Source organism: Carettochelys insculpta, chromosome 1, assembly GCF_033958435.1.
Source record: "Carettochelys insculpta isolate YL-2023 chromosome 1, ASM3395843v1, whole genome shotgun sequence".
NCBI classification, from domain to species: Eukaryota; Metazoa; Chordata; order Testudines; family Carettochelyidae; genus Carettochelys; species Carettochelys insculpta.
In genome coordinates, this window is record NC_134137.1 from 9,333,100 (window position 1) to 9,345,152 (window position 12,053).

Here is a 12,053-nt window from a genome sequence, read left to right on the forward strand (position 1 = left end):
AATGGCTCATTTCACTAAAAATCATACGAGATTACTAATTAGCGAGCTCTAAAAGTACACCAATGTGGGGTTCCTCTTCATACGACTTTGTTTACAGAGTCACCTGCTTCAGGCATTTCAGCTTTTCTACAGCTCGCTTTTTAAAATAAACTTTCTTAGGCAAACTGAATCTGAGATTCCCACAAAGTGTCTGGATTCAAGAAAGCAAAACAGCCATCATGTAGCACTCTAAATACTAACAAAATAATTTGTTAAGTGGCAACCTTTAGTGGGAGAGACCCACTGCTTAAGCTCTATAGCATTTCTAGTCCAGACTCAGTTATATAGCACAGAGGTCCAAAAAGAAAAAGAAAAAAAACCTGACAAATCAAATATGTGGAACTGACGGAGGTGAGGTGAGCTCCATGAGTCCATTGATCCTGTGTTTGGCAGTTACATCCACTCAGGCTCACTGACTTACAAACACCTGTCTGGTGACCCTGCACAAGCTGCTGGCATCTCGATGGGACTCCAGCTCGGATCGGTGAGATAGGTTCTCTGCTATTCCCCTCAGAAATTCACTTCCTGTCCTGCACTGTCACTCACAAATACCCTCACGTCTGCCATGGACACCAGGGGATGGAGGCACAGGGCTTCCCGGCTGCCAGCTGTCACAGGAGGCTGTGGGAAGAGGTGTCTTTAGGCAAATGTCACTGGTATTGTTCTGTGGAGCCCTGACATTGGTCTAACCTTAGGGTCTCAAAGTATCCGAGCACCTTCGATGTATAAATCCCCCTGTCACCTCTATGAGGCAAAGCAGGGCTATTATCCAGCTGTGCAAAGGCTTAGAGACAGTCAGTACCCTGCCCACAGTGACACGTAACATAGGAATCAAACCTCGCTTGTTTGAGCCACAGATCAAAGCACAGCTGTCCCAGGACCACAGGAGCAACCTTCTGGCCATCCAAGTGGCGAGGGGCCCACCTGGATTCTCTGCTGTTCCAGCAGAACTCCCCCTGGCTGTAAAGACTGAGGATGGCCGGGAGCCAATTACAAGGATTTGAATCACTCTATCCCAGTGGAGTTTACAGCAGTCCGGGGCTTGGCTGAAGACAGATGCCAGTCCAGGGAGCTTCCTTCAGGCCTGGGATACCCCTGCATGTACAGAGACCTTCCCTCTGAGCTCCTTCCAGTAGTGACTCTCAGTCAGGAACACTTCAGGGAGGAACCAGGGCAGAGTCAGTGCATGGTGAGAGCTGCCTTCCAGCCCAGGCTACTCTGGGGAACAACCAGTTCTCCACTATTCTTGGGACACACTTCCTGAGAGGAAATGTCAACAGTGTGGGGCTCCTGCCAGTGGCTGTGGCTCTCTGGCTGGCTGTTAGCGTGGCCCACCTCTGGTTGCCACCCTAACGATGGCCCAGAGTCTCAAGCTGCATCTACATTATGATCTAAAATTGAATTTATTACAATCAATTTATTAACGTTGGATTTTATCAGTTTGATTTTGAGCATCTTCACATTCCCACGTGCTCCCCACAAAATCGACTTGGTGCTCCCACACACAAGTAGCTTAAATTAAGTGCTGCAGCAGTGTGTTGTGGGAACCTATCCCACAGTTCCCTGACCCCCGGAGCATTCTGGCTATTTTCAGTGGTGCAGCATGGGAAAACAAACTGCCAGGCAAGAGGATGTGGGTGTCCGACAATATCTTCCCACATTACATTTCCTACATTTCATATCCCTCATTCCCCTGCTATGTGAAACAAATGTCTCTTTTTCCAGATGGGGCTGTCTTGCCTGGATAAGAGATGTGTTTTTTATAACTGAGAGGAAGGAGAGGTAGTAAAGTGTTTAGGAGTTATTAGAAAAATGATTTTGAGTTTCCCAACCAACAGTTTTTGCAAATGGGATGTGAAACCACTGGATCTTTGCGGGTTTGGACCCTGATTTAGACCTTCTGGCAAAGAAGATCCTCAGATCAATAATTTTGTTTCACAGGCCCAAGAGCCAGCCAGGGCACCAAGAGGCAGGTCCCTCCTGGACTGGGTGACAGGTGCAGAAACTCCTGGACTCGTGGAGCAAGAATGATCTCCTGGCAAAGAAGACCTGTTTGTTTATATGGACACACGTGCTACACTGAAGCTGCAATGAATACTTGGAACTTTTATGGTTTGGGGAGGCTAAAACATCCCCAGCTACAGGCAGCTCTGAAAATTGTGACCACTGAGAGAGAATTCCCCTATGTGGCTAAAAGACCCCAGACTACAGCCAGCACCCAACAACCATAACCACCAACACAGACTTCCCATGGGTGGCTGAGAAACCCCCTACTACAGCCAGCCCCGAAAATCATGACCATCGAGGGAAACTTCCCCAGCACAGCTAAACGACATTCTACAACAGGCAGACCTGAAAGTGGTGACTGCCGAAGGAGACTTCCCCCAGGTGGCTAAAAAATCTCTGACTATAGCCAGCCCTTTGGCCTTTGGATAAAGCCCATTTGAGAACTTCATCTGAGAGGACAACCACTCTAATGACAAAATATTTTCTTCTGTAGTCCAAAAATCATGGCCACCCAGGGACACTTCCCCTGGCTGGCTACAGGACCCTCACTGAATGCAAGATGCCACCGCTTCTGCACCACATCCTTTTATTACTTCGGTGTCAAGTCACGTGATGCAGCTGGGTGCAAGAAAGTTCCAGACTCTGTGGCACCTCCGGGAGGAGCGAAGGGGGGGAGGTGGGGGTAAGGACACAATGTAAGCGGCTGGAAAGAAGTTTCTTGTCAAAGCAAGACCCCCACCCACAGACTAGCTGCTCTCTGATGAGGGTGAGGGAGAGTTCCAGAATGTGTGGCACCTCCTGGGGAGAGAAGAGAGGGGAGGTGTGGGGCAGGACATGTAAATGGCTGAAAAGTAGTTTGTTGTGCTATCATACAAGCATGACCGCCACCCACAGCCTACCTGACGCATGGTTCAGGGTGGGCAGCGGCTGGTACTAGGAAGCGAAGAAAAAAAATGGTAATTAGCAGAGGTAGGCACAGAACTGCAGAACCCACAGCTGTGCTACTAGCAAAGAAAGAGAAAGAAAAATTTTCAGCCTTTCATGATCCTACACTCATGGGCTTCCTGGTGCCAAATTGAAACTGTACACCTGTTGCCTAATGCATCCACTCCTGAGAGCAGAGGAGCTGGATGGGGGCAAAGCAAAGAACTGTGGGCATTGTGGGGCACATATGGGACATCACTGCAGGCTAATGGATTCAGTTTAAAGACATGGTACCTCCTCAGTACACTTCATCGGAATCTGAAATTTGAACTGAACGCTACCCCCATCAGATTACTAAACTGTTATGACATCAATATTATGTCCATTTTAGTGCAGCAAAAATTGAGCTCATTGAATTTTCAGTGAAGACAGGAGCTTGGTAAAATCGGAATAATGACTTAAAATTGATACTATCTCATAGAGTAGACATAGCCTTAGTTAAAGCCGAATAGTAGAGGGACAGCCTTGAGTGAAGAGATGAAGAAAGGGAGGAGCCTCTGAGTAAAGTATCCAGAATGGAATATATGGTTGTGGCCATCACAAGTGTTTTTTGTCTTCTGTGTCACCAATTCTGGAGCTCGGTTTGCTTTTCACACTGTAAACAATGGGGTTCATCAAGGGTGGAACCAGTAGGTAGACATAGCCCAGGAAAATCTGAAGCGAGGGAAAAGAGCTATTCCCAAATCTGTGTATAACAGCCAGGCCAATATCTGGTATGTAGAAGAGCAGGACGGCACAGAGGTGGGAGACGCAGGTGTTCAGGGCTCTGAGGCTCTCTGGCTACGTCTACACATGCACGCTACATCGAAATAGCTTATTTCAATGTAGCGACATCGAAATAAGATATTTCGATGACTAACGTCTACACGTCCTCCAGGGCTGGTGCCGTCGATGTTCAACGTCGACGTTGGGCAGCACTATATTGAAGTAGGCGCTGCAGGGGAGTGTCTACACACCAAAGCGGCCCACATCAAAATAAGGAACAACTGCAGACAGGGTCACAGGGCGGACTCAACAGCAAGCCGCTCCCTTAAAGGGCCCCTCCCAGACACACTTACATAAGAACATAAGAACAGCCATACTGGGTCAGACCAAAGGTCCATCCAGCCCAGTATCCCGTCTGCCGACAGTGGCCAATGCCAGGTGCCCCAGAGAAGGAGAACAGAAGACAATCATCAAGCGATTTATCTCCTGCCATCCATCTCCTGCCCTTGTACTGAAGGCTAGGGCACCATACTTTACCCCTGGCTAATAGCCATTTATGGACCTCACCTGCAAAAATTTATCGAGCTCTTTTTTAAACCCTAATAGAGTCCTGGCCTTCACAGCCTCCTCCGGCAAGGAGTTCCACAGGTTGACTGTACGCTGTGTGAAGAAAAATTTCCTTTTATTAGTTTTGAACCTACTACCCATCAATTTCATTTGGTGTCCCCTAGTTCTTGTATTATGGGAAAAGGTAAATATTTTTTCTATATTTACTTTCTCCACACCATTCATGATTTTATATACCTCTATCATATCGCCCCTCAATCACCTCTTTTCCAGACTGAAAAGTCCCAGTCTCTCTAGCCTCTCCCCATATGGGACCCGTTCCAAACCCCTAATCATCTTAGTCACCCTTTTCTGAACCTTTTCTAATGTCAATATATCTTTTTTGAGTTGAGGAGACCACATCTGCACACAGTACTCAAGATGTGGGCGTACCATAGTTTTATAAACAGCACAAGATCCACAGAGCTGACAACTGGTTGCAGACCCTGTGCATGCAGCATAGATCCCCAGCTGCAGCAGAAGCAGCCAGAAGCCCTGGGCTAAGGGCTGCTGCACACAGTGACCATAGAGCCCTGCAGGGGCTGGAGAGAGCATCTCTCAACCCCTCAGCTGATGGCCAGCATGGCGGACCCCGCTATTTTGAGGTTGTGGGACGCGTATCGTCTACACGTGCCCTAGTTCGACATTCAACGTCAAAGTAGGGTGCTATTCCCATCTCCTCATGAGGATAGCGACTTCGACGTCTCACTGCCTTATGTCGATTTCAACTTCAAAATAGCGCTCGCCATGTGTAGACGTGGCGGGGGCTATTTTGAAGTTGGAGCGGCTACTTCGAAGTAGCCAGCATGTGTAGACGCGGCTTCTGTGTGGGATGCAATGCTCAGCACTGTTTTGAGGATCATCACATAAGACAGGAAAATGAGCAACGAGACCACCCCCAACGTGAAGATTGTAGTAAACTTGCCATAGATGATGTTGACTGTGATGTCTGAACAAGCCAGCTTCATGACATCCTGTTGCAGGCAGTAGGAATGGGAGAGGACATTGGCTCAACAGTATGGGAACCGTTTAAAGGGAATGGGAGTGCTACAGCCACCCCTCCTAGCATAAATACCAGTCCCAATTTCGCTACTCTTGGCAGGGTTAAGATGGATGTATATCTCAGCGGGTCAAAGATTGCAACATAAAGGTCAAAAGTCATCAACAAGAGCATGGAGGATTCAATTTTTGCATGAAAGTGGATAAAGAACAGCTGGGTAAAACAAGTATCAAGGCTAATCTCCCTAGAGTTAAACAAGAATATTTCCAGTATTGTCGGCATGGTGGATATTAATAAGCCAAGGTCTGTGATGGCCAACGTGGAAAGGAAAATGTACAGGGGCTCGTGGAGTCTTTGATTTGTTTTTATTAAGAATATAATGACAGCACTTTCTATTATCGAAATAACATATTTTAAACAGAATGGGACAGAGATCCAGGGATGGATGGCTTCCTTCCCAGGTATCTTTTGTGTTTGACTTTTCACAGCCTAATTGAGCATTGTGCAATTTTACAATTGTATCTTTCTCACAGATACCCATTATGACCCTTCGCTTCTGAGCGTGGCCCATTGTATCATGACGGGTATATAAACACATGCAATGTGTATGGTGAAAGATGCTATTGTAGTTATCTGTTCTGTTTGGAAGACATTTACAAACATTTTTCATATCTATCTATCTATCTATCTATCTATTCATCATATATAGTTTTTCCACTCCCGAGAAGGCAAATTATGCCATTTCCTTTTTGTAATACATGTGGTAAATTCTTAGACCACATTCTGAACTGAATAAGTAACATCAACACTCTTGCTCCATGTCTCCTGGTATAAATTCAATCAGATCCGGGCTTCGTGAACTTTCCCTTACTAAATGCTCCCAGTGATACTCTCTGATCCTCAAGCATCCAGCCTGCCAAGAGAAACTGAAGTGCTTTACCTGGCCAGCACTGACTGACCCCAGAGAGATGGATTTTCTGACAAGCTGTTCTTCACCCTCACAGGATCTGCATCCTCTCCCCGTGCAAGGGTCTGTAGATATTTGTCAAGTTACAAGCCAACTAAAAACAAAAGGAACAGCAACAAAAAAGGAACCAGAATAAGTAGAAGATGTAGGGGATTGTTATGAAGCCAACATCCTTGCTAAATGATTAGTTGACTAACACATGCACCTAGTTTAGCATGAATAGCTGGATCAGGGCCAGCCAAACAGGCAGGTCACAGAGAACGAGATTGGCTAAAAAGTTAGGAGCCCTGTGTGGTACAGTGGCAGGAGTAAGGAAGGAAAGGAGGAATTACAGTCACAGGGAGTTCAGATCACTGGGACAATACTTATGTGAAGGGTTTGGGACCCCTGGAATGTCATCTGAGGTGCTGAGACACCTCTCGGCCTCCCTTCTCTGCTATCCTGGGTCACCTTGACACTTGGTCTGAGCTTGAGGTGGAAGTAAAAGTTTGACTTGTTGCGAGCCTCTGGGTAAGAATGAATGTGGCACAAAATAATGGAGATGTCATAGTAGGGATCTACTACATCAAACTAGGAAGAAGATGTGGATGAGGCTTCCTTTAATCAACTAATAAAATCAGTCAAAGCCCAGAACTTGGTGTTCATGGGGGACTTCAACCACCCAGACATGCATTGGGAAAATAACACAGCAGGACACAGATTATTCAACAAGTTCATGGAATATTGTGGAGACATTATTATTGTTATTATTGTTATTATTATTATTATTATTATTATTATTATTTCTTGATTTGATTTTGTTCTTGATTTCTGTTCTACATTTGATTTTGACAAATATGGAAGAACTAGTTTTGAATTAGAAAGTGGAAGGCGGCTTAAGTGAAAATCTTCAGGAAATGATAAAGTTCATGATTCAAAAAAAATGTTAGGAGGGAAAACAGCAAAATAAAGAGAATGGATTTCAAGAAGGCAGATTTTTGGAAACTCAGGTAATTGGTAAATAAAATCCCAAGGGAAGAAAGTCAAACAGGAAAAAGCAATGAAGACCCTTGGAAGTATTTAGACAGTGTTCTGAAAAGGTGTTATTAAGGGCACAAGAACAATATACTCTACTATGTAGGAAAGATAAGTAGGATTACAAGAGGTCACCCAGGTTTAATAGGGACATCTTGCATAATCTACTAATCAAAAAAATGTCCTACAAAAAGTGGAAACTTGGTCAAATTACAAAGAATGAATAAAATCAAATAACTCCATTAAGAGAAACACTAGAAAGTCAAAGGCACAAGAAGATCCCCGTCTAGCTGGATGCATAAAGGGGAATGAGAAAATACTCAAAGAGCTGACTGAGGAGATATCTAAGCTCTTAGTTATTATCATTAAAAATTCATGAAATATGGGAGATTCCAGAAGACTGGAAAGGGGCAATTGTCATGCTCCTCCATAAAAAGGGAAATGAGGACATCTCTGGGAATTGCAGACCGCTAAACTTAGTTTCATGAACTTTTAGCTTATGCTGTAGAGGACCATAGATTTAGTTCCTAAATTTACTCATTCATTCCCTCCTACCAATGACCTGGGTTTGTCAGCCTTGCAAGGACGGGGTGAGGTGGGGGGTGGTTCATCCAGGATGAATCTCTGAAAGGTATCAGAAACTCGGGATGTGTTTCCTCAGACGAGAGAAGTATGTAACCCCAGAGGCACTGAGACCATAAACAAAGAATAGCGAAGTCTGTTCCACTGTCTTAGCTGAGAGACAGATGGTTTTTAGCTTGTGCAGTATGGGCATATGGCTTTCACATCTAAGGTCACAGGTTAATTCCCTTCTTCCAGTGACCAGGGTCTGTTGGCTTTCCACTATGATACTAAATAAATAATACAAAGCAAATAATCAAAGCTATGTTTACTAAATAAACAATGACTCTAATTACATGGAAGAACTCTCCCAAAATGAGGTCCTATTACTCTTCCCAAAGCTTATGGAATGCATTGTCACAACTTGGAATAATATCTGAGCCAATGACTGTGTCCTTTTCCAAGAGAAATAAGTAGCACAAGGAGAAACAAGTGAGGAATTATCTCTGTACAGGCTGGAGGCAACTGAGCATTTGCACATTGTGAAAATCTCAAGAAGGAAAAGTGTGTTAGGCAGATCGTTCTTGGTTTCTTTGCAGCCCTTCTGATGGGGAAAAAAGGGCCTTTTCCTAAAGGAATGTTGTTAAATATTCCAGGCCAAGAAACAATCTTATTTAGATCAATTGACTATAAACAAATTAATCACATTTGCTAAATGGACAGGGAAGTTATTGGAATTTAACTACCCCCAAATGTGCGAAAGTGAACATTATCTATGTAAAATTATTAGAGCAGTGCAAGGGATTTTAACAAAATGAGAATGTCTGTATAGTCAGAAAGACGTGAAGGAGTGCTTCTATTACAGCTAGATGGTATGAGAGAGAAACTCTGGGTGTGTCAATGAAATGAAGTTTGCTCCTGCTTTGCTAAATTTGTCAGCTAATGGATGAACAGGAAGCCCTAGATAATCTAGAACTGGAAGGGACCTCGGGAGGTCATCTAGCCCAGTACCCTGCCCTCTCAGCATGACCAAGCACCATCCCTAACATCTCTTTCCCTCCATCCCTTAGGGACCTCCTCAAGGATTGAGCTCACAACCCTGGACTATGCTTCCCCAGTGGCTCTGTTTCCTGATGATTCCACCTGACAGAAGGGTTATGGGCACATCTACATTCCTCTCTTTGTGTTTAAATATATTTCATGACTAGGTAAAGTTTTAAGGACCTGAACCAACACAATTGTGTTGTGAAACTCCTTTTTGATAGGTTTAAGATGAATTGGTTTTGTTTTGTTTTGTTTTAGAATAATGACTTTATTGTGGAGGTTCCCTTGCTGGAAACTTCTATTCAAAGAAGAAAAACCTGGCAGAGTTTTTCTGCCCGATACAAGTAACTAAGGCCATCCCTAGGGTCAAACACCAGCCACAGCAGGTCCCATCCCTGTAGTGCACCCAACCTGCACCCTTTCTTCTCTCCTCTATCACGGCTCCAGCCTGGTTGGGCCTAGAGCCCAATGAGGCCTGAGATTTGAAATATTAAACGCTGGGATAAGTTCAATGTTAATGATCAACTCAGTAACAATTTTGGGAGAAAATACCCTTGAAGGTGCCAGCAATGATAACTGGAAATACATCTCTTGCTTAGAAAAAAATATAGCAGTAATGCTTTTCTACTCTCACCTGTGAATAAACCGAAAGCTTTGCACTGAAACTGTTAAGAACCAGGTCTGCTGTAGGTACTCCAGCTCATGAATTTAATAACTCAGAAGTGGGACAATTCACAGTAGAAGCCATTGAAACCTGGACTGCCGATAGAACAAAAAGACAGGAAAATGCAGGGAGGGGCATAATTTATTTTTTCTGAGATCAGAGAGGATATTTGTAAAAAAGAGCATTTTTAGGAATTATCTGCCTCCCATAAAAGGTAGTAAAATGACATTTTGTCCTTAGGAACCTTAGGAAAAGCTGGTGCCAGCAAAAAGCAATTCAGACCATGAACCTGCTTTCATGATGCTGGTTGTGTTTTATCTTTGTGGGTTTTGGCCTATGCTGTTTTGTCTTCTTGTTGCTTACACTGCTGTGTCTTCTGTGCTATTTAAAGGATAAAGCAGTAAGCAGAACAGAATTAACAAGCATTTAAACTGTATTGACAGATACAAACGTTGTAGGCAGACAAATGAGGTGTTGCTCTGTGGAACCCTGAAACAGCTCACATCTTTGTGTCTCAGAATATCTCAGCACCTTGAAGTCATTTATCCTCCCACCACTGCTACAAGTTACACAAATGCTATTATCTGCCTGTATGGAGTCTCACAGACAGCTAAGGCCTTGCCAATGGTCACACACAGGAAAGGAACCAAACCCAGCTGTGTTGAGCTCCAGAAAATGCCTGGACCAGGAGACCAGACTTCCAGACCTGTGAATGGTGACAGGACTGGCTAAATTTGATGCTGCTCCAGCGGAGCACCTCGCTGTGCTACAGAGGTTGGGGATGGTCAGCTGCTAGTTAAAGTGGTTAAATTCACTGACCTCTTCTCAGTCTACTGAAGTGGAGTTCAGAGCAGGTTAGAGCCAGGGCTGATATAGACAATTGATAACAGCTTCCAAGAGCACCACACTCTCTGGCCAAATGCCCAAGGACAGATGCACTGCCACTGTGAAGTCATACTGATTCAGATTTATCCAGAACACAGGTTCTTCCACCCTTCAGCATATCCTCCCTTAAATGGGAACACCTCATTGTCTTCCTTGCCAGGCCTGACTAACCCCCTACTCACCTTTTTCTGAAGCCCTATCCTATATCACTACTCTTCCCACTAAGCCCTGCCCCATATTCCACAGCTTTCTCTAATGCTTTGCTTCCCAGTCAAGCCGGGGTTGGACCATGTTAAGAAACTCTGCTCTGACCCAGACTGATGTGGGGTGACCCTGACACTCCACCTTCCCTGGGCTGTATAGCATGAGGGAAGGGCAAAATATGTAGATTCTGGGGCTCCTCATGGTGAAGCTGGCTCTCTGGGCATCTTGAATTGCATCACAACTCTGTCTTCTAGCCTGGAGAGGAGGCGGAGTCTGGGTAACATGAAATAGTTTAGGTGGGGTGTTGGCTGAAGAAATGGGAGAAAAGGAGTAGCTTCAGGGGAAATGGTCCAGGACAGCATAGGTGGCCCTGACTGTCAATGGTGTTTTTCCTCTCCCATGTCTCTGGCTTTGGGGCCAGGTGATGAACTGAGCCTTCACTTGATGAACACCCTGACTATCCTCGCACGAAGGTGTTTGCTTTTCACACTGTACACAATTGGATTTATCAAAGGGGGGGCCAGCAGGTAGATGTAGCCCATGAGAACCTGTAGAAAGAGAGAAGAGCTGTTGCCGAATCTGTGTGTTACGGCCAGGCCAATGTCTGGTATATAGAAGAGCAGGACGGCACAGAGGTGGGAGACGCAGGTGTTCAGGGCCCTGAGGCTCTCTGTGGGGGATGCAACACTCAGCACTGTTTTCAGGATCATCATATAAGAGACGAAAATGAGCAGGGAGTCCATCCCAAATGTGAAGAGTGCAGTCAACATGCCATAGATGTTGTTGACTGTGATGTCCGCACAAGCCAGCTTCATGACATCCTGATGCAGGCAGTAGGAATGGGAGAGGATATTGTCTCGACAGTATCGGAACCGTTTCAGGAGAAAGGGGAATGGGAATATTAAAACCAGCCCCCTTAGCACACACACCAGCCCCATTTTGGCTATTCTTGGTAAAGTTAAGATGGAAGCATATCTCAGAGGGTCGCGGATCGCAACAAAGCGGTCAAAGGCCATCAACAAGAGCACAGAGGACTCAATTAATGAAAGCGAGTGGATGAAGTACAGCTGGGCAAAACAAGCCTGGAAGCTGATCTCCCTAAAGTTAAACAAGAATGTGCCCAGTATTGTCGGCATGGTGGATGTCAATAAGCCAAGGTCTGTGAGGGCCAACATGGAAAGGAAAACATACATGGGCTCATGCAGGCTTGGATCTCTTTTTATAATGAACAGAATAACTGAGTTTCCTATTATTGAAATAACATATATGAAGCAGAAGGGGACTGAGATCCAGAGATGGATATCTTCCTGCCCAGGTATCCCTGTGAGAAGGAACACTGAAGATTTGAATTTGGTGTCATTGCCAACTGACAT

At 44.9% G+C, this 12,053-nt stretch overlaps 1 protein-coding gene and 1 pseudogene across 1 annotated transcript; both read right to left on the reverse strand.

Moving 5' to 3' along the window:
• Window positions 1-3,567: 3,567 nt before the first annotated feature.
• Window positions 3,568-9,515, reverse strand: LOC142007685 (olfactory receptor 51G2-like; annotated as a pseudogene).
• Window positions 9,516-11,117: 1,602 nt separating this feature from the next.
• Window positions 11,118-12,053, reverse strand: LOC142003285 (olfactory receptor 51G2-like). Its single transcript, XM_074980095.1, has one exon. It carries the CDS (start codon window positions 12,051-12,053, stop codon window positions 11,118-11,120), a length of 936 nt encoding a protein of 311 aa, XP_074836196.1.